The 21,808-nt window shown below is 35.8% G+C and overlaps 2 protein-coding genes across 2 annotated transcripts; both read right to left on the bottom strand.

The window, feature by feature from the left end:
• Nucleotides 1–15,824: 15,824 nt before the first annotated feature.
• On the bottom strand, nucleotides 15,825–17,781 carry LOC127074891 (NADPH-dependent aldo-keto reductase, chloroplastic). Its single transcript, XM_051016300.1, has 7 exons — nucleotides 17,509–17,781; nucleotides 17,357–17,407; nucleotides 17,213–17,289; nucleotides 17,043–17,130; nucleotides 16,574–16,936; nucleotides 16,253–16,495; nucleotides 15,825–16,035 (listed from the first exon to the last, which is right to left on the bottom strand). The coding sequence occupies exons 1-7, from the start codon at nucleotides 17,626–17,628 to the stop codon at nucleotides 15,949–15,951; spliced, it is 1,029 nt and encodes a 342-aa protein (XP_050872257.1). The 5' UTR covers nucleotides 17,629–17,781; the 3' UTR covers nucleotides 15,825–15,948.
• Nucleotides 17,782–19,142: 1,361 nt separating this feature from the next.
• On the bottom strand, nucleotides 19,143–21,548 carry LOC127136912 (uncharacterized). Its single transcript, XM_051063422.1, has 4 exons — nucleotides 21,382–21,548; nucleotides 20,396–21,280; nucleotides 19,301–20,311; nucleotides 19,143–19,154 (listed from the first exon to the last, which is right to left on the bottom strand). Exons 2-4 carry the CDS (start codon nucleotides 20,468–20,470, stop codon nucleotides 19,143–19,145), a joined length of 1,098 nt encoding a protein of 365 aa, XP_050919379.1. The 5' UTR covers nucleotides 20,471–21,280; nucleotides 21,382–21,548.
• Nucleotides 21,549–21,808: the final 260 nt, after the last annotated feature.

The following is a 21,808-nucleotide window of genomic DNA, read 5'->3' as shown; positions in this document are numbered from 1 at the left end:
ACATCTAACTCCACAAAACAAAACAAGATAGGAAACAGATAGCCAATCAATGGTCTTACATCTAACTCCCAACAACACAAAGGAAACAAATGCCAATAGCTGGACTTACATTGACTCCTCAAAAGGACAAGATAAATGTCACAAAGTATGAGCAATGATCATGGTAATGATATACAAGTAATGCTCAAAATGAAAACAAATGCACAGAGGCACGCACAAACATCAATGCACCGATGGACAAACAATCACACGCTATACACAAACAAGAGGCTTCACACAAGGGTGGGATTTAGTCAAGGGGTTATATCAACCTTGACAAACAAGCCAGCTGTACAAGTGTAAACAGAAGCTCTTTACCACTAACATTGAGAGTTAGGGTGAGCAGATGAAAGGTAATGAGGGTTAGACCTCATAGCTCTTAACCCTGGCCGGGGTGAGCTTGAATCAAAGAAGGTGTGGGAGTCCAGAAAGGGGGACTATACTCCACATGACTGACTCTATATACAAGATTTTGGGTGTTTATTCAAAAGCATCAGCACGTAGTGCGAGTGTAATGAAAGACTCAACTGAATAGCAGGGGATTGATTGCAAATCCCTTCTATCTGCCAATTGCCTCTTCACTTAGGAGGTCTTAACATGTAACCATGCCTCATTGAGGTCTTTAGCACAAAATTAAACAATCAAGAACATGGCCTCTTAAGGAGGACTTCAGACAGGTGCCTGCCAAAAGATGGCAGGACTTCCAGACTACATGGAGTTAGAGAGGTTACCTAAGTGGTACACCAACCACAAGCAAAGCAAAGCTCAAATAATGAGCTTAAGCGGCTAATGTACCTGTATGAAAAACTAAACAATCAGTATTCACATTCAGACAAACAACTAACAAACAACAGTGTTACAACTTCCAATATGCACAACATGCAAGTCATAAAAGGCAATCATTCAAGTGAGTCCACCACCAAAAGACCTACAACACAATCTAAATTAGTTAAACAAAGTAAATTGCATCTCAAGCAAGGAGATCACATCATCCATTAGAACTAATTGCTTGAACCTGAAAGGCAAAGCTCAAAAGGTGAGTACCAACCACTAGTTCAAAGACTAGGGTCAAAGGCAAAGCAAAAAGTCAAAACAGCAACCAACATTTAACATAAAGCACATTTAATCAAGTAAGAACATGTCCTAAAAAGGACCAAGTCTAAAGCATCAAGCAAAGTCATCACACGAGCAAGATATGGCAAAGGCAATTACAAAGCACACAATTGGTCATCAAGAATGAAAATTCCATATTAGAACAGAAATAAATCAAACAATCATGAAAATTTTTATGTGCACACAACATGTCAAACACAAGCATCATGCAAAAAATTGTAATCAGAAAAGCTCAATTGACATGGGAATGAAAATGAACAAGATCAACATCAAATTGTGTGACACACATTGTCACACCATGCATTCATGTGTCTAAAACAGAGAAGAAATATGATAAAAATGCACAACCAAGCCTCAAAAATCATGCAACATGTTGGGAATCAGCATACCAAATTTCAAATCAATTGGCCAATGTATGAGCATTTCACAAGAGATTGAATGAAGCATGTCACATTTGCATATATGTTCAAATAACAGTCCACAATTAAAGATCCAGAAATGATAAAATCATGAAATCACAACCACAAAATAGTAGACATCCAGATAAACATTTGGCAAAAAATTTGGATTAAATTGGATTCATTTTCAATTTGTTATGATTTTTTGAAGTTGGAGAAAATAAAAGGAAATAATGGAAAAACATGGAAAATAATAATTGAAATGAGCAATTGGAATAATGCATCAGCATGGCTCGAACAGAGGTCAAGTAGGCTATGGGCGCGCACTAATCAAAACACGGTCGTTTTGGATTACTGAAGTAAATAATTGGAAAATCAGAACGCTGTGGCACGGGATCGAACAGGCGAAGCATTAGTGAAAGGCGCGCGCATAGTGTATTTCAAAAACTGAACCAGTAAACCCTAGATTGTTCATGCACGGCGGCTTGGACGGTGGTTTCCACCGTCTTCTTCGTGAAGACGGTGGTGCTACAGTGATCTTCATCCATTTTTTTTCTTCAGAATCATGCAAAAATTATATCATTCGAAAGCTTATTCAATGCACATTCCAAATCTAACATTATTTAGGCCTAACAGTCCATGGATCGTGAGAATCGAATGAAAACATTTTTAACATACAAACTTCAAATCAACATAACTCAACCAATTCTCATCCATTTTTCATGAAATCTATATCAGAATTCTCAGCATGGAAAGATCTACAACAACATGTACATAAAATGGAGAATCATGAGGTTCGAATTCTAACCTCTTGAAGAGCAGAATGATGAAATCGTGGATCCAAGCTAACAAACGTGTCCAGATCTTCTCCCTTACTCTTGTTATGAAGCTTGATGTAGAAATTGAGGCTTGAAATGTACTGGATCTTGATCAATTTGCAACTTCCATCTTCATGTTCTTGAGCTTGATGTGCACGAATCCTGGCCAAAACCTTCAATCCAGAGCTTGATTTGCACTCAGTGATGATCCATGAACACTATTATGCAGTCAAATTCATGAGCTATGTGAAGAAAATTGAAATTTGAGGTGAGAGCAAAAATGGAGGGAAATCTCAAATCTAGATCTAGAATGTGTTCTTATGAACAATTCTGTTAGGATTTAGCATTTATACTCTGTCCTAATCACCTTGCTAATCCACATTTGCATTGGTTAATTGAGATTAAGAAAAATAAGGTGTATGACCAAAATTGGTAAGTGTGTGGTGCATGGCAAATTTTGGACGTGAACAGTAGCATGTGGAGGTGTAAACTCACTCAAAAACTTCCAATGAACACAATTGTAATGGTATTTAGCTCATGTGATCAATAGAATTCAAAATTTTCATTTTTCCTCCAAAATGAACATGCATGGGCAAATGATTATATGAATAAATTTCATGCAATGCAATGTTGGATTTGGAAATTATAGGTCATGAGAAGAAATATGCAAAAAGAGTGACTCATTTTGGAGTTTTGGATCAAAAGTTATGGCATGTTGAACTTCTATGCACCCTCGGCAATCATTTGATCATAATTCTTCAACCATTCATCAGATGCTCATGATTTTGGACTTTTTGGAAATGGGAGAGAAAGACCTTCAACTTTCATGTTCAACAAAATTTCATTTGAAGCTTCTTTGATGTTGGAAAGTCAAGTTGAATGTGGACCAAAAACTTGCCATTTTTGGAAACTTGAAATTATAGGTCACTTTCCATTTTGGGAAACTCTTGACTTGACTTCAAAATCTTCAAGATAGATGTATGACATGATGAATAGGACTTGTTTGAACATGAATGAGGATGTTAAGATCAATTCCCCAACCTCAAAGCCTTCAATTGACTGTACAGTTTATTGTATTGGGCCTTAGGTGACCTGAAATGTTTTGATGAACTTGAACCTCCACCACTTGGGAATTTTGCTTCCAAATAGAACCATTGCTTATGTAAGCTCCAAATAACAATCATATGGTCCATATCTCAAGAAAATACCATCTGCTCTTGTATAAGGGATGCTCATGAATGGCTTGACCTGTGCTGCTTAAACTGCAAAACAAATGTTAGATGACATATTTTTGGTGCTTTTGGTTAGTGATTAAAACAAGAAAAGCAATGATATACAATGCAAACAATGTCTGGTGATCTCAAACCACTCACAAGGAGATCCCACCCAAAGGGAAAGGAAGCAAGATGCTCAAAGATCCTTGAGGCTATGCAATGTAATGATATGATGCCATGAGGGATCTTAGGGACAAAATTGGGGTCTTACATAGCCAAAACAACATCAACACCCATGTATCTCATTCACATCATTTCAACACAATTTATTCACATTAATCACAACAACCCGACACCTAATTCACATACACCTTCATGTAAATGCAAATGCATGCAATAACTCAACTAAATGCATGTGATACCAATCAACAAAGGTTCTTCATACAAATCGGATCCACCCTTCTAGACCCCGAACCCATCCTTTTAGGTTTGTAACAAGTCACTAGTCCACCCTTCTAGACTTACAACTTTCCTCTTTCAAAAACAAAGATATAATGATGCATGTCATACAACTTAATGCAATAACAACAACAATGTTTAAGGCCCCCTTCTGACCGTAAACAATCATGCATTGACAACACAATAATATTTCCCTCATTTAAACTATTATCCAACAACCACAACAACGACAATCAATAATTCCATTATCACCCAACATTGATAATAATCCAACAAAACATAACCATAATTATGCATACAAAACATAATCTTTCATTAATCACATAACAACACCAAATATCATAATCTATTTAATTCTAACACCTGAATAATTTTTAAATCAATTATTAACACTTAACAACACAATTTAACCACACATTTAATTAATTAAAGTCACCAAAATATGCTCAACATCAATTAACATGAACCGCACGACAAAACAATACAAAAAAACCAACTCATAAGCTAGAAACACAACCAATAACATTGCATCTAAAGTAAAACAGTATGTTCACACCCTTAAATTTACATTCATCTTCTTAAGGCATCACCATGAGATATCACTACATGTTAGCTTTCCAACGCTTTAAACCGCGCATCAAACGAAGTTACGGAACTCCATATACGTTATTTTCAATTCTACTATTTCCATCACAAATAGTGGTAACTGGTGACAAGCATGAAAAACAAGCTAGTAACCTATTTTTCATCATTGGAGGCCTTTCCGGACCTCCGATTTTGATTTTGTAAAAAACCTCGATCTTAGAATTCGACACAGAATAATTATCCAATGATTAAAATAGTAAATTCACAATATATCACAAATTGACATCAACAAAATCATGTATTTTCATCAAAATCATATCACTCATATGATTACATACTCAATCGATATTCACAAACAGAGACACGCGGAATTCGTGTTAAAGTAAATGCACAAAAATCATAACATTTTACATTAATTACATCATATTATCATACAAATTTCGTTCATCTCATCAAACATCCAACAATGAAGAAAAAGAGAGAAAATCATAATGGAGATTAAGGACTTTCCCCTACCCTACCATGGAATCAACTGTTAGAAATTTCGGAAAGATTAAAGGGATTCAGGCTTGAATCGTGAACGCAACACTTTCCTTATAGTATTTCAAGCACTCTCGATTGTCTTAGAGTTCTGATGCAGGAATACCCAGGATAATTCAGCCTTATCGAGTTTGCGCAAGACCGGCGAAAACCCGAATGCAGCGAAGAGCGTCTGGAATTATTTAGAGGATTTTTCGGATTTTGTGTGTTGTATTCTGAATCCGGATTTATGCTTTTATAGGCCATGTTGATATTGTTTCACAAGGTAGCGACCCTTGGTGAAGCAATGTCCTTTTCCAATAATCATAATGGTTGCCCTGCAACATGTTTCACCAACAGTTGCATGGTTTCGCCTTTGCAACATCTCATGAAGAGTTACAATCTCCGAATTCAAAATTCAAAATTCATGAAGATTTATCTCATGCATTTATTAGCATTAACTCACTTCCACCATTTGTCATTTTGGAACACACTTGTATTTAATAAATTACAACAATCCCCCACTTGTTCTAATAATGACAAATGCAATTCCAGAATATAGAAAGCAAAAAGTGTTAATACAGTTAGGTATCTTTCGATTTGAACTTAACCTTAGTAAAGACAACACAAAGCCTAATCGGAACATTAGGTAGCTATGCTTTGAACCATTATCCCATGTGATCAGACCGGCGTTGCTATACACACACTTTTAGAGGTTCTTCGCCTACATATCTCGCCTAGCACTATTTATGGCCATGTGCTTTTCCTGTTTTCATGAATTTTTCATGAGAGAAACTCCAACTCTCACCTTAAGACGGCACCATCTTGAAGTTCATATAGGTGAAGTTCTATTCGTATCTATTTCTTGAGATACGTATCTTCCTTGATATAGAACTTCATTAAGAGTTTCTTTGAAAACTCAACCCTCAGTTTGTAATCGTCAACATTATCGCAGAATGTTGCATAACTTTCCGAATCAACGACTTGTTGTTACCCATTGAATCTTAGGTTAAGATGTGTTAACTTCAGATTGGGTTGCTATCATTGTCGGAACCCTTATTCAAGGAGTTTTAATCCCATACCTTTCGAGGTAGTCTTTACTAAATCTCTGGCCAGTGGTTTAGTAAATGGATCAGCCAAATTATAGCTTATTTGTATATATGTTAGTGAAATGATCCCATCCTTTATCATTTTTCTCACGAGAGAGTGTCTAAGACCTATGTGTCTAGACTTTCCATTATACACTTCACTGAACGCTCTATCCAAGGTGGCTTGACTATCACAATGTATCAATACTTTTGAAACATTGTCTTTAGCTAACGGAACCTCCAATAAGAGGTCCCTCAACCATTATGCTTCTTGTCCAGCAGACGCAAGAGCCACAAACTTTGATTCCATGGTTGAGAGAGTAATGCATGTTTGTTTCTTGCTTTTCCAAGAAATCGCACCTCCAGCTAATGTGAATATCCACCCAGTTGTAGATTTATAATCTCCAACACTTGATATCCAACTTGCGTCGGTATATCCTTCTAGTACGGCAGGAAACTTACCATAATGAAGGCCAAGATTTTTGGTCTTTAACAAATATCCGAAAATCCTAGTTATGGCCTTCCAATGTTCATCATTTGGATTGCTAGTAAATCTACTCATCTTACTAACTGCAAAAGCTATGTCAGGTCTGGTGCATTGCATTAAGTACATTAGACATCCAATTGCACTTGCATATTCCAGTTGTGCCACTGTTCTCCCATTGTTCTTTTGAAGTTTGACACTAGGATCGAATGGAGTGTTTACTTCCTTAAAGTTTAGGTGTTTGAACTTTTCCAACATTTTCTCAATATAATGTGTTTGATTAAGTTCATAACCCCCACTATTTCGTTTTACTTTGATCCCTAGTATAGTGTCAACTAGTCCAAGATCTTTCATCTTGAATGTGGAAGTCAAATATTTCTTTGTTTCTAATATTCCATTCATTTCATTGCTGATAATCAACATGTCATCAACATATAGACATAGAAATATCACAACACTTCCGCGCACCTTTGTGTACAAGCATTTGTCACAAGAGTTTGGAACAAACCCATTTGAAATTATGGCGGTGTCAAATTTTTGATGCCATTGTTTTGGTGTCTGTTTTAAACCGTATAAAGACTTAACAAGTTTGCATACCTTTTGTTCATTTCCAGGAAGCATGAAGCCTTCTGGTTGCTCCATGTAGATCTCCTCATCGAGATCTCCGTTTAGGAATGCTGTTTTAACATCCATTTGATGAACAATAAGGTTATTCAAGGAAGCTAGTGCAAACAGGATTCTAATTGCCGTAGTTTTTGCTACCGGTGCATATGTGTCAAAATAATCGACACCTTCCTTTTGTCTAAATCCTTTTGCTACTAGTCTAGCCTTGTAGGTGTTTAATGTACCGTTACTATGATACTTTTTTCTAAACACCCACTTGCATCCAATGGGTCTTGATCCCTTCCGAAGATCAACTAGTTCCCAAGTATGATTTGACATAATTGAATCCATTTCATCTTGGATAGCATCTTTCCAAAAAGAAGCGTCCCTAGAAGCCATTGCTTCCTTATATGTTTTAGGATCATCTTCTACTTGAAGAATAATAGGAATTTTATGAACATCATTTTTGTTATTTCCTTCAACTAAATAAAGAGAAATGAGTTGGGAATTGATTTCATCTGGTCCTAGATCCTTAGTTTTTCGTGCCCTTTTGCTTCTCCTTGGTTCTGATTGTGTTTCAACAATTCGTGTCGAATCTTTGTCACAAGATTCTTCAATTGTGGGATTTTCAGGTCCCTTAACCTTTGTGATGAGATTTTCAAAGAATTCCACATCTCTGGATTCAACGATTACATTAGACTATAGATTTAGAAGTCTGTATGCTTTGCTATTTGGTGCATATCCTATGAAGACACATCTGATTCCTCTAGGACCCAATTTTGTCCTTTTGGGATCCATGTTCTTGTAATAAGCTACACACCCCCACACTCTGAAATAACCAATACTTGGTGGTCTTCTTTTCCATTTCTCATATGGAGAAATACCAGTTGCTTTTAAAGGAATCCTGTTCATTATGTGACATGCGGACAATAGTGCTTCACCCCATAAATTAAATGGTAATTCTGAATGCATTAACATAGAATTTATCATCTCTTGATATGTTCTATTTTTTCTTTCGGCCATGCCATTTTGTTGTGGTGTGCGGGGCGCAGAACATTTGTGTATGATGCCATATTCTTCACAATATGCATCAAATTCTGCTGAGAAATATTCTCCGCCTCTATCGCTCCTAAGTACTTTTATAGTTGTACTTAATTGATTTTCTACTTCTGCTTTATATGTCTTAAAGGTATTAAAAGCATCATCTTTATGCTTTAAGAGATATACATGTGTGAACCTAGAGCAATCATCGATAAACGTTATAAAATAACGGTTTCCCCCACGGGTCAACATACCATTAAATTCACACAAATCAGAGTGCACAAGATCTAGCACGTTTGTTTTTCTTTCAACACTTTTGAAAGGTTTCTTTATCATTTTTGATTTAACACATATTTCACAATTTCCGAAATCATGAATGTTGCATGATATCAAACCGGATTTAATTAGTCTATTCATAATACTAATATCAATATGTGCCAATCTAGAGTGCCATAAGGAAATAGATTCAAGCATATAAGCAGAATTAGAAATTTCATTAATAATATTGTCGGTAGTACAAAGTTTGATTATTCCTTCAGTGGAATATCTTTTTCCTACAAATATACCATTACGGGTCAATATTAATTTGCCCGATTCATATACAGATTTAATACCCGGTTTTCCCAATAAGTCCCCACTAACAAGGTTTCTATTCATATTAGGAACATGAAGCACATTAACAAGAGTGACTTTCTTTCTGGAAGTGAAGTCGAGTTCGACGGATCCTGTTCCAACGACTTTAGATCGCACTTCATTTCCCATTTGCACTTCTTGTCCATCATTGACTTCGGTATAGGTTTTGAATGTTGTTTTATCGTAAGATACATGCACAGTTGCACATGTGTCATACCACCATCCTTGCACTTTGCCTTTGATTGCCATAATTTCGCTTACCGTAGCGATTATGTCGTCATCGGCATGAACAAAATTAACCTCATTTTTGGACTTATTGTGCCTGCAATCTCGAGCATAATGTCCGGGTTTGCCACATACATAACAACCATTTTTAGTACCTTTTGGTCCGCCAGAATTTTTGAACTTGTTGTGTTCTTTCCTTGGGTCGAGATGGTTTTTCATGCCATCATATTTTTTCTTTCCTTTAGCGACAACAACATTTGCTTTAGCAAATCCAGCAGACTCAGTTTTTTCTCGATCCTTCGTTTCCTCCTCGATACGAAGGTGTTTATGAAGTTTCTCCAAAGAAAAGTCCTCGGAACTATGCAACAATTTCTTTCTGTATCCTTTCCATGAAGGTGGCAATTTTACTATTATTGCACCGACTTGGAATGCTTCAGGAATGTCAATTTTCACGGCTTTTATTTTATTCACGAGAACCTGTAACTCGTGTACTTGTGCAAGAATCGGCTTGGAATCCAACATCTTAAAATCAAAGTATTTAGATATTTAAAACTTTTTCGTACCTTCTTCTTCGGCCTTGAATTTGAATTCGAGTGCGTTCCAGATTTCCTTTGCGGATGCAGTATTGGTGTAGAGATCATAGAGACGATCAGATAATGTGTTCAAGATGTGTCCACGACAAAGCAGTTCATCTTCTTTTCGTTTCTTTCTCTCCTTTTTTACTTCATCAGTGTCATTCTCAGTTGGTTCTGGAATTGCCTCCAGATCAGGATCCAAGACATATTGAATTTTCAGGGCGGTCAGGAGAAATGTCATTTTGTCTTGCCAGCGGGTATAGTTTGATCCATCGAAACGATCTAACTTAACAAGGTCCTGGTTTATCAGTTTGATGCTTGAAACAGAAGCGTCAGTGACCATGATTTGAGATACTATAAGACTGTTAGAAATTTCGGAAAGATTAAAGGGATTCAGGCTTGAATCGTGAACGCAACACTTTCCTTATAGTATTTCAAGCACTCTCGATTGTCTTAGAGTTCTGATGCAGGAATACCCAGGATAATTCAGTCTTATCGAGTTTGCGCAAGACCGGCGAAAACCCGAATGCAGCGAAGAGCATCTGAAATTATTTAGAGGATTTTTCGGATTTTGTGTGTTGTATTCTGAATCCGGATTTATGCTTTTATAGGCCATGTTGATATTGTTTCACAAGGTAGCGACCCTTGGTGAAGCAATGTCCTTTTCCAATAATCATAATGGTTGCCCTGCAACATGTTTCACCAACAGTTGCATGATTTCGCCTTTGCAACATCTCATGAAGAGTTACAATCTCCGAATTCAAAATTCAAAATTCATGAAGAGTTATCTCATGCATTTATTAGCATTAACTCACTTCCACCATTTGTCATTTTAGAACACACTTGTATTTAATAAATTACAACATCAACATCATATTTAGAGTAATCTCCTCCCTCCCTTACCTCAGATTTTCAGCAAGCCACAATGGTTTCTTCAAGCTCTACCTTTTTCTTTCCAAAACCCTTATTTTTTCTCTCAACTTTCTCTTTTCTACGTACTGACAAATATTAGGCTCCTTAATCCCTTCTTATCCTAAAAGCCTAATTAAATCTTTTATTAATTCTACCTTGACCCAACTCCTTTTATCTTTCTCTTCCTTAGTCCTTTATTTCTACTATTTCTAATTCTCACCCCAACTCTTACTATTTTTTCTATTTTATATTGGATTAAATAAGTTTATGGTCCTCATAAATATTGTCATTTTCACTTTTAGTCATTCAAAAAATTTTCTTTAAAGAATGATCCTCCTAATATTTTTCGTCCACAATTTTGATCCCTTCTGTCAACGTCTGTTAACAGAAGCTGATGTGGCATTGCCACGTGAAATTTTTTGATGATTGGGTTTGCACGCGACGGTGTCAACGTGACAAAAATGCTGACATGACATACCACGTGACTACGGTCAACATTATACTTGAACTCATAAAAATTCGTAGCTAAAGTCGTAGCTAATTTGTAACAAATTCAAAAACTAAAAAATTTATCATCAAGAACCCAAACAATTTATGCAAAATCAAAATTACTCAAAATTACTGATATTGATATCGCCGGAAGCACAGTGGTACAAATATCATAACATAATTTTTTTTCATGAGGACACAACTCAATACAATGATTGCAGGCATCTCTTAAGATCGGAAGCAAGAATCTCGATTGCTTGCTCAATCTCCTTGTAGTTGAGTTTATCAGCATTGTTAATAAGCACGAAGACTCACATTTGGTAGGTAAACACATTTAACTCATGCTTCTGCAATAACAGAAGTGAAGAATAAAGTGCAGCATCATTCTTAAACCCTAATGTATTAAACAAAACCGGAGCATAGAACATTATCGCATTGATGTGAATTGTTGAAAAACCTGTTCGTCCTCAAAAATACACAATGATTATAAATCTATAATATGTATAGGAATCTGTGACCAAAAAATAAGTACAATGTACCATTAGGGCAATGGAAAATGACAAGGTTTGAAAAAAGAATTCCAAGTGTGATATCAAGCTGAAACAGTATATTCAATGCTCCGCGTATTCTAGAAGGTGCAATCTCTGAAAGGAAAACCGGAACTGCATGTGACCATCAAAAGTTATTAGTGAGTTCCAAAAGCCAATTAGTGTTAAATAGTTGATTAATTGAATTAGACTAGCATCGTGCATTGTTTGTATTACATAAATTAATACTCAAGGAATCAAAGCTAAAGTCCAAGTAATAATGACTAAAACAAGATAGAGATAGGTATAAAATAAAATGAATGGAACTTGTCTATGAGATCATTTAATCATTAATTAAGCATATTATATAATTTTTTGTTATTTATAATATGCTTCAGCCACTTTGTTTTTTCAGGGAATGCTGCATTGTTTTTTTTTTGTTGCTATGTAAGTCATGGAATGCCCACACTTTTCTTTAATGTAGACTGAACCCTTACTGGATTAAGGCATTAGCACACATAGATTAACCAAGCCTGACATGCAAATCAACCATTTTCTTTAATGTGACAATGTTTTAATTTGTCTTTAAATTAAATAGGGATTACCTAGGAATTAATTACAAATCAGATACTATTTCTGAATTTAGATATGATACTAATATTAAAATAGAAATAATTGACACGTGGTCATGTCAGTATTTTTTTCCACGCCGACAATGTCACATGTATGCTACGTAATCAAAAAAAATTTATATGACATACGTAAGCCTCCATCAATAGAAACTAACGGGAGGGACCAATTTCATGGACGGAAAAGTTTGCAAGGACCATTGTTTGAAGGAAAATTTTAGAGAAATTATAACAGTTCTTTTTTTCAGAAAAGAAGAGTTGTTTAGAAAAAGAGTTTGTGTGATAAAAGAAAATGAAAGAGTTGATTGAATAGAAAAAGATACTTGCTTGAATTGAAAACTTGCTTGAAATAGGGAAAGGTGTTCTTTGAAATGAAAGAGTGTTGTTGAGGTGTGGTGAAAGTATTGTCTGGACCATTGTGTATTGTTAAATCCATAAAGAGTGGTGTCTGAACCATAGTGTATGGCGGTAACCAATGATTGGTGTGACCAGCAGAAGAAAAGAGTATGGCGGTAACCAATAGGTAGTGTGACCCTAGAAAAAGGTATGACGATAACCAATATATGGTGTGACCAAAGAGAGAAAATATTGTGGCGGTAACCAATAGGCGGTGTGGTCCTAGAGAAAGGTATGGTGGTAACCAATAGATGATGTGGCCAGAGAAAGTATGGCAGTAACCAATAAATGGTGTGACCAACGAAGAAAGATTATGATGCTAACTAATAAATGATGTGGCCAAAGAGAAAAAGATTGTGGCAGTAACCAATAGATGGTGTGGCCCTAGAAAAAGGTATGTCAGTAACCAATAAATGGTGTGGCCAAAGAGAGAAAGTATGGCGGTGACCAATAAATGGTGTGGCTAATAGGAGAAATATTATGGTTCAAAGCTTGGTGTATTTACCATGAGGTAGTTAACTCTAAGAAGGTATGGATGCCAAAGAAGATGTGTTTGGTCCAAAGAGGAAATGCATTATTGATAAAGTTGTGTTGCAATGTTGAGATGTTGCTTATGTTTATTTATTGTCTTCGAGGAAAAGGACTTGACAATTATTCAATTCGAATTACACTAAAGTCTAGAAATGAAGGCGAATATTTTGAATAACTGGGTCATTTGTCTCGTATTCAAAGATATTCAGAATGAGGATATGAATTCTCCCTCTCATTCCTTCTCCACAATTTAACGTTCGTGGCGCACAATTCTCATCCTAACTAACAAGTGTTAAAAGGAGAATCCTTTTGTTGCTTGATGATGAAGAGTCTTCAGCCTTGAGATTCCTTGGTCTTCAAACTCTTGACTGTGAGGCGTTGTTCGTGGAGGGATGAGACTTGCCAATTATTCGATTTGAATTACACTAAAGTCTATGAGTCGAGATGGATACTTTGAACAACTGGGTCATTCGTCCCGTATTTAAAGATATTCAGAATGAGGATAAGAGTTCTCCCTCTCATTCCTTATCCACTACTTAAGGCAGATGATGCACAATTCTCATTGGTAAGTATACAAATATTTTTGTAAAGCTAACGAAAATATTTTTTGATGTGCATAAGCGTTTGTAAGTGATTCTGAAAGTGATTGATATTTATGACTTTGAGTTAGATAGTAAAAATAATTAAGATGATGATGTCAATAAAAACCAAGTAAAGATTGTTAGAAAGTTGGTTGAGTCAAATGGAAAAGATATTTATAAAGCATCATTTGAATATACGAGGACTCTAGAATCATATTCTGAGCATACGAGGACTCTAGAATCCACAAAATACGAGGGAATTTAAAGGTTCAAATTTTCCATTTTTAACTCTAAAGTTGTTTTTGGTGAAGTTAGGCTAGAAGTTAGAATGAAATTTATAAGTTTGGAGGATTTTAAGAATGTTGTAAAAGATGTGCACATTGATATTAGAAGGGAAATTATGTCAAAAAAAGAATAATAAGGTAAGGGCTAGGGCTATATGTTGAGTTGAGTTGAGGAATGTCCATGAGTTTCCTTATGTTCATGGAATAGCAGTAGTTGCACATATTATATTAATGCACTCAATCTAGAATGTACATGTTGTAGAATGTTTAGGAACAAATCAGCTAGTAGAGGTCGGGTTGCAAATAAATTGAAGCAAAGGTTGATGATAATACCCGGCCTTAAAAGAAGTCAAGCATATGAGATGATTAAAGAGAAATATTCTATCCATTTTAATAAATAAATTATCTAGGACACTGGAAAAAAGAGGAAGATTGGTAGTAAAAGGCTGCTAGAAGGAACTAAATGGGCGAACTTGAGATTAGTTGACTTAGTTATTGAAAAGTAACCTCAAATCAATAATAAAGATAGAAGTGATGCTCAGATTGGAATCTACTCCGTTATTTCAGAGATTGTATGTTTACTTGCATGCTTGCTTGCAAGAATAGATTTAAAGTCGAATGTAGGTCATTGATAGATCTTGATGGGTGTTTTTTTTAAAGGAAAGTATGGGGATAATTCATATCAGTTGTTGTTCAAGATGCAACTAATCAATTTTTTGTTATTGTATATGTTGTGGTTGATGCCGAGACAAGGGATAATTGTAAGTGGTTTATAACATTACTTGAAAGTGACATAAGAAACCATGTGAATTATGATTAGAAATTCATAGATGATCAACAAAAGATACTCTTTTTTAATTTGTTTATAATTTGCATGATTGTTATATTTTGGTTGTTGCTGTGTGTATTTGTCACGTGATAAAGACTTATAGAACTTATTTGATCCATATTATTAACTGTCATGAAATTATTTAACTTATTTTACTGTGCTTTATTTTTATGGATTTTTTGTTTTTTCATTATAAGGATTTTGTTTGAACTAAAGGAAGTAATGAAGTAATGTCATGTGCTTTATCTAATCTATAAATAGATTTAGATAACTTATATATTTTCTAGTATCCCAGGTAGATTTATGAAACTATTTATATGTGTCATACACATATATGATATCAATCCAATCAAAGAAAATGAATATAGAAATTATTTATTTATTATAGAGATCATAAGTTCTTCGACAAATATAAATAAAAAAGAAGTTGAATATAGAAATCATAAGTTCTTCGACAAATATTTTCATCATACAAGAAATGAATTTCAAACTTATGGTGACTAGAGCTCTCTGTTGAAGAATTTTATAATCACATATTTATTATACTAAGCACCATCGTCAGAATTGAAATTCTACTAAAGACAGTGAAATATAAAAAAGCATAAATTACAGAGTCATATAAAAACAACTATTCGTCACAATTGAGATTCTACTAAAAGACAGTTAATATAAAAAATCATAAATTACAGAATCATATAAAAACAAACAACTATGGCAAATCATTGTAACATAGCTTGTATATTAATTAAATTATTACTAGAAAATATTTCAACAAAAATGGATGAAAACAATATATATATATATATATATATATATATATATATATATATATATATATATATATATATATATATATATATATATATATATATATATATATATATATATATATATATTATTATGCAGACAAATTCAACATAAAAACAAAGGCATTCTCTTTTTCCATCAAATATCCTTAGGTGCTGGTGCTCACTGCTTAAATTTCCCCATCCCAAAGTTCTTCAACGGTTTTGTAACCACCATAAGTTTCGTCAACAAATATGTCCATTCGAACCAGTCTCTCCTACAAACAATAAGAACCAATATCATAAAATCATGCATTTTAAATTTAACACAAGCTTGTATATATGAATTTCAAGTCTCCAGCACCAAAACATAAGAGGTTAAACAAAGTGTGAGTTAGCCATATTGATCAGAAATTAATGTCGTGTTTATTTTATAAGAACATTTTCTATCTTCATTTTATAAAGTAAATGCTCATTTTAACATAAGATACTTACTTGTTCAATCTCAGAAAATTTAGCAAACAAGTCTGCAGGTATAGACCAATCAAAAACATCAAAGTTTTCTTTTATCCTGGTTTCACTTGCACTCTTGGGAAGAACACTATGACCCATTTGCAACCCCCAACGTAGAGCTACCTGTGCAGGAGTCTTGCCTAGTTTCTCCGCAATCACATTTAGAGTTGGATGGTTAAGGAGACTAGTTTTAAGCCAACCAGGAGAACCCAAAGGTGAATATCCCTAAGCATTAAGAAGATATTTCATGTTTATAAAGACTTGTTGAAAAAAATAATGATCATTCAAGATTCGGAAACTTACAGAGAGGTGGACACCTTTGGAATTGCATAAGTCCTTCAACTTATCCTGCCTCCAAGAAGGATGACACTCGACTTGATTGACAGCCGGAGTAACGCGAGCAACTTCAACCAAATCTCCCAATTTCTTGACGGAGAAATTGCTTACACCTATAGCCCGCGCCTTTCCAGACTCATAGAGCAACTCCATTGCCCTCCATGTGCTAGCAAGATTAGGTTGTACAAGATTTTTAGGATTCGAACCTACTGTCGTCGCATTTGCATTCCCTGTGCTGGAAATATTAGGTTGCAAAATATTTTCAGAATTAAAACCTACTGATTCTTTATCCATTGTAGATTCTTTCTTCATTGCAACCGGCCAATGAATCTAAAAAAAAAATCATCAGGTTAGTCATCAATAAAGCCGGTTAGTAATAAACTACTAAACCATCCATTTTCAAACCAAGTTGTTAATATGCTATATTATTACATACAAGATACAGATCAACATAATCAAGCTGTAAGTCTTTCAAAGTCCTGTCCAATGCTAGAGGTACATCTTCTGGAGAATGCTCGGTATTCCTGCGGTGCAGATATCATTAGGTTGTTAACATCAAAGAAAGACTAACAGATGAGAACAATACTACTTAATGAACAAACAAACCAGAGTTTCGAGGTAATAAACAAATCTTCACGTTTCACTACGCCATCATCAAACAGTTTCTTTAATATAGACCCAATCTGCAATAGAAGAAATAAATGAATCATTTCTTTTTACGCGTAAAAAAACAAACGTCTAATGACTTACCTCTTTCTCATTTCCATAGATTGGAGAGCAGTCAATGTGACGGTAACCGGCCTGCACGTATCAAATTGATTCATCAAAATCAAATATGTGTATATTTAATATTACTAGGTTTCTAAAATATGCATGTTAGAATTGAAAAGGCAGTAGGAAACCTTGATGGCGGTAGCAACGGCTTGACCGGCGACGCCAGGATCGGACCGCCAAGTTCCCAAACCGACGGAAGGGATCTTGGCTCCGGTGTTGAGAGGGAAGAAATGAATGGCGTTTGACATTGTTATGATATAACTGAAAAGTTGCTTGGATTAAGAGTTACAAGTGAGTGAATGGGAAATGATAATGGTGAAACAATGAGAGTGTATAGCTTTAAACTGGTTGGAGTCAACGGACTATTATTTCCTATTGGTCCAAAATTGCCCTTCTCAAAAATTGATTCTCTTTTGTGGATCTAATTATATTATAGTATAGTATTTCTTTGTGGTTCTAATTATATTATAGTATTGTATTTCTTTGTGGTTCTAATTTTGTTTTCTAATCTTTATAAATTTATTTATTGATAGTGCTGATTTTAAAATAATGAATGTCATTGCTATCATTGAAGTGCGTGGTGACTTAAAATGAAGTCAGTGTTATTGAACTACGTGCTGATTTTAAAATGATGAATTAATGGAATTGAAAACAATTTTGTTAAATTTTATTTGACCAGACGAGGATTTTTTACTAATATAACCCAACTTTTTAAATTATTTCCCAAAATAACCCAAGTTTCAAAAAAATTTCCAATCTACCCCATCTTTAATAGGGAGGCGCCAATTGGATTGGCGCCCCCTCTTAAAAATTACAAGGAGGCGCCAATTGGATTGGCTAGGGCAGGTGCCCTAGCCAATCCAATTGGCGCCTGTGTGTATTTTTTAAGAGGGGGCGCCAATCCAATTGGCGACTCCCTTAAAAAAGCCTCAAATGAAAAAACTTCCAACATGAAAGTTGTAGATCTTTTCAAAACAATGAATTTGGATATAAATTTTGCAACATTTGGATTTTTTTTGAGAAAGTTATGGGCAGTTGAAGTTGGACTTCTGAGTTTTTCAACTGTTATCTGACCCATAATGTTTTGTATTATTGCATGTGTTTCTTTTACGAATATGAATTTTTGTCCAACATAACATTTGAAGTAGACATCTTAAATTTTGCAATGCACTTGGTCCCACCTCAAAATAATTAAAAATGAGTGAGTTAGGTATCTGCGAACTTGACCCAAAATTAGGGTTTCTGTCAAAACAAGTGTATGTGAACTTTGCCAAAAGGGACCAACTTCAAGCCCTTTAGTATGAATGATAAAAGCCTCAAATGACAAAACCTTTAACATAAAAGTTGTATATCTTTTCAAGATAATGAATTTGGACTAAAGGTTTGCATCATTTGCAGCTTTTATGAGAAAGGTATGGGCACCTGAACTTGGACTCTTTGACATTATAACTGTTATCTGAGTCATAATGTTTTGTATTATTGCATGTGTTTCTTTTAGGAATATGAATTTTTGTCCAACATAACATTTGAAGTAGACATCTTAAATTTTGCAATGCACTTGGTCCCACCTCAAAATAATTAAAAATGAGTGAGTTATGTCCCTGCGAACTTGATCCAAAATTAGGGTTTCTGTCAAAACAAGTGTATGTGAACTTTGCCAAAAGGGACCAACTTCAAGCCCTTCAACATAACAATAACAAGTCCTTGAATTAGGGTTTTTGACTTATAAATTTTTGTTTTATGATATGTGTTTATTTAAGAATTATGAAAGAAACTTAATGTTTGGAGAATACACAAAGATAAATTTGACATAATACGAATTGATATTAATAAAATTTGGATTTTACACAATGAATCCTAATGGTGATGACCGGGATCACCTAACCGACCTCCGGTCCCACATCCCCTAGCTATCCTAACCCTTGGCCCTAACCCATGTTGACGATTCTGAACCGGTGTTTGTTCATCTGATGGTCCAGGAGCGTCATTACCGCCTACAGGAGAAGATCCGTTGAGGTATTCAGCCAACTCAGCATAGTCTTCAGTATTCAATGATGGTGTACCGGCGTAGCTGAGCTCATGACCCATGCCAGAGAAGTTGGGGTGTGGTTGACTCATGGATGGGCGACCAGGACGGTTGAAGGGGGACATGGGTGACAATGATGGGTCTAGGAAAGGTTGGAAAGGTTGTTGGGGTGTTTGGAAGAGATATGGTTGTGGGATGTTTTGGTATTGTGATGTTTGGGGTTCTTGGCTACGGTAGGTGATGGGGCGGTTAGTGTTTTGGGTAAGGCGACTTTGGTAGGGTGATGGTGTGGGTGCGAAGCGATGTTCGGTCGAAGGTTGATGGTCCATTTGTTGGTGGTGGTATGGGGGATGTTCTTGGTTTTGGGGTTGGGTGAATGGCATGTTTTGGTTGTATGTTTGTGTGTTTGTGGAACGGAAAGTTTGTCGGATAGGTGGTTGTGAGTAATTGGGCTGAGAATGTTGTTGGGGGTTAGATGTTGAGGCTTCTTGTGTGTAAGTTGTCTGGCGTGGGTCGTAGAGGTACATATCATCGGCGATGAATTGAAATCCAACTGATCTATACCAAGCCATATAAGTACGACTTGGTTTTACCTCATTTGGCATGACTGCGTCAGTTAAGACATGGTCATGACGGTGCTTCCACTTGCGACACTCTGATCTTGCGAATTGTTGCCAAGGGTTGAAGTTCCATTGGTCGTTCACTTTACGCATATGCCATTCTCCTAGGCTAGCTGGGGGATCTGGGATATTCTGGACCATACCAAACTGCAGCTTCACACGATCGGTGTTGTGCAGCTCCACTGTTGTGAACCGTATTATTGGTGTGCATGTTGTCCATACGGCTGCGTCTTCAGGGTTGATCTGATGCTCATGATCCATATTAAGGTATGGACGCCAAATGAACTGAAATGTTAAAGACAATAGGATTTAAATGAATGTAGAAAAAGTGAATATAATATGAAGAAATAATGTAATTATTTTGCTTACGTCTGCCGGTCGAAGGTGATCCAACAGGTTGCGATATTGAGTAATACAGTGTCTCGGACATCTGCTGTAATTCATACCGCGTGCCGACCATCTACACCAAAAAGTTAAAATAAATTAGTTATGGGTAATAAACTGTAAGGAAGGAAGTAAAGATATAGCAATTTAAACAACTTACTTTTTTGCATATGGAAAAGTGAAGGGGTTGCTATTGACCGGTGCTAGAGACGGTAGTCTTGACCATCCCCATGCTTGTAGCAAAACAGCACATCCAGAAAATGTAGAAGTATCTTTGTGGCAGTTTTTGCACAAAGAACTATAGAGATAGGCTAGACATGCGGATCCCCAACTATAACTACCTATTCTATCTATTTGTCTAAGTAAAGGTAAGTACATAATATGCATGCTAGAACCACTACCTTCGGGAAATAAAAAGGATCCTAGTAACAACATAATGTAACACCTAGTTTTAATGATTCGAGCTTCTTCGGTAGAATGCTCATCTAAATAAAAACTATTATAATATGACTTTAGGCGTGAAAGTAGTATACCTTGTCCCCTAGCATTATCATCTAACAAATCAACGTTTAAAAGCTCCATGCAAATTGAATTTGGAAAGTTGGTCTTACCATTAACAGCTTTGCCTTCAATTCGTAGTCCTAAAAGCATGTAGACGTCTTCTAACGTCACGGTACACTCACCGGTTGGAAACCAAAATGTGTGTGTCTCTGGCCTCCATCTTTCGCATAAGGCGAGAATGAATTTGTTATCTATAGACCAAGACATAATTTTGCTAAGGTGACCAAAACCGGCAAGTTCAACATAAGGTTGAATCAACGGGTCCATGTGGACAAATTCGTGAACTCGAGTGCGAAACCTTGAGACATCCTATAATAGAAATAATGTAACATTTGACTAAGTCGGTATTTCAAAATAAAATGGGGTTGGTGGAGATGAAACATAAAAAAGAAGTATAAGAAAATACTTACGTATGTCGCGATGTTTGCAACTGTTCCTCTGTGTGCTTCGCCCATTGTGAGTAAAGACATATTGTTGGGGAGTTGGTGTAGATGAAAATGGAAGATTTTGTAGAAGATGAAATTGTAACAGAAGTAATGTAGATGAAGTAGTGAGAAATGTAGATGAAGTAGTGAGAATGTTGGTGTGGAAGAATTGGTGAAGGAGTGGATCAATTTATAGGCAAATGGATGAGTGCATGAAAAATTGTGTTTGCATGGTGTCTCCACCTCATTTGGCGACCATGTACATTATTTAGGAGGGGGCGCCATTCAAATTGGCGACACCCTAGGGCACATGCATGCAAGCCTAGTTCTGAATGCTTGGTTTCAAGGACTGACTAAGGGGGGCGCCATTCAAACTGGCGACCATGTGCAAGTCCTAAAGGTAGGCGCCAAT

The sequence above is a fragment of the Lathyrus oleraceus genome, chromosome 4 (genome assembly GCF_024323335.1).
Source record: "Lathyrus oleraceus cultivar Zhongwan6 chromosome 4, CAAS_Psat_ZW6_1.0, whole genome shotgun sequence".
NCBI lineage: Eukaryota > Viridiplantae > Streptophyta > Magnoliopsida > Fabales > Fabaceae > Lathyrus > Lathyrus oleraceus.
Note: the sequence above shows the minus strand (reverse complement) of the source record. Positions and strands in the feature narration are given on the sequence as shown.

Excerpts from the sequence above, each read along its gene's own strand:
- LOC127074891 (XM_051016300.1), bottom strand. The coding sequence starts at position 17,628 with ATGTCAAACGCCATTCATTTCTTCCCTCTCAACACCGGAGCCAAGATC. Across the intron at positions 17,131-17,212 it reads TTTATTACCTCGAAACTCTG|GAATACCGAGCATTCTCCAG; the intron begins GTTTGTTTGTTC and ends TCTGCACCGCAG. Across the intron at positions 16,036-16,252 it reads AATTTTCTGAGATTGAACAA|GAGAGACTGGTTCGAATGGA; the intron begins GTAAGTATCTTA and ends TATTGTTTGTAG.
- LOC127136912 (XM_051063422.1), bottom strand. The coding sequence starts at position 20,470 with ATGAATTACAGCAGATGTCCGAGACACTGTATTACTCAATATCGCAAC. Across the intron at positions 20,312-20,395 it reads ATCACCTTCGACCGGCAGAC|TTCATTTGGCGTCCATACCT; the intron begins GTAAGCAAAATA and ends TTAACATTTCAG.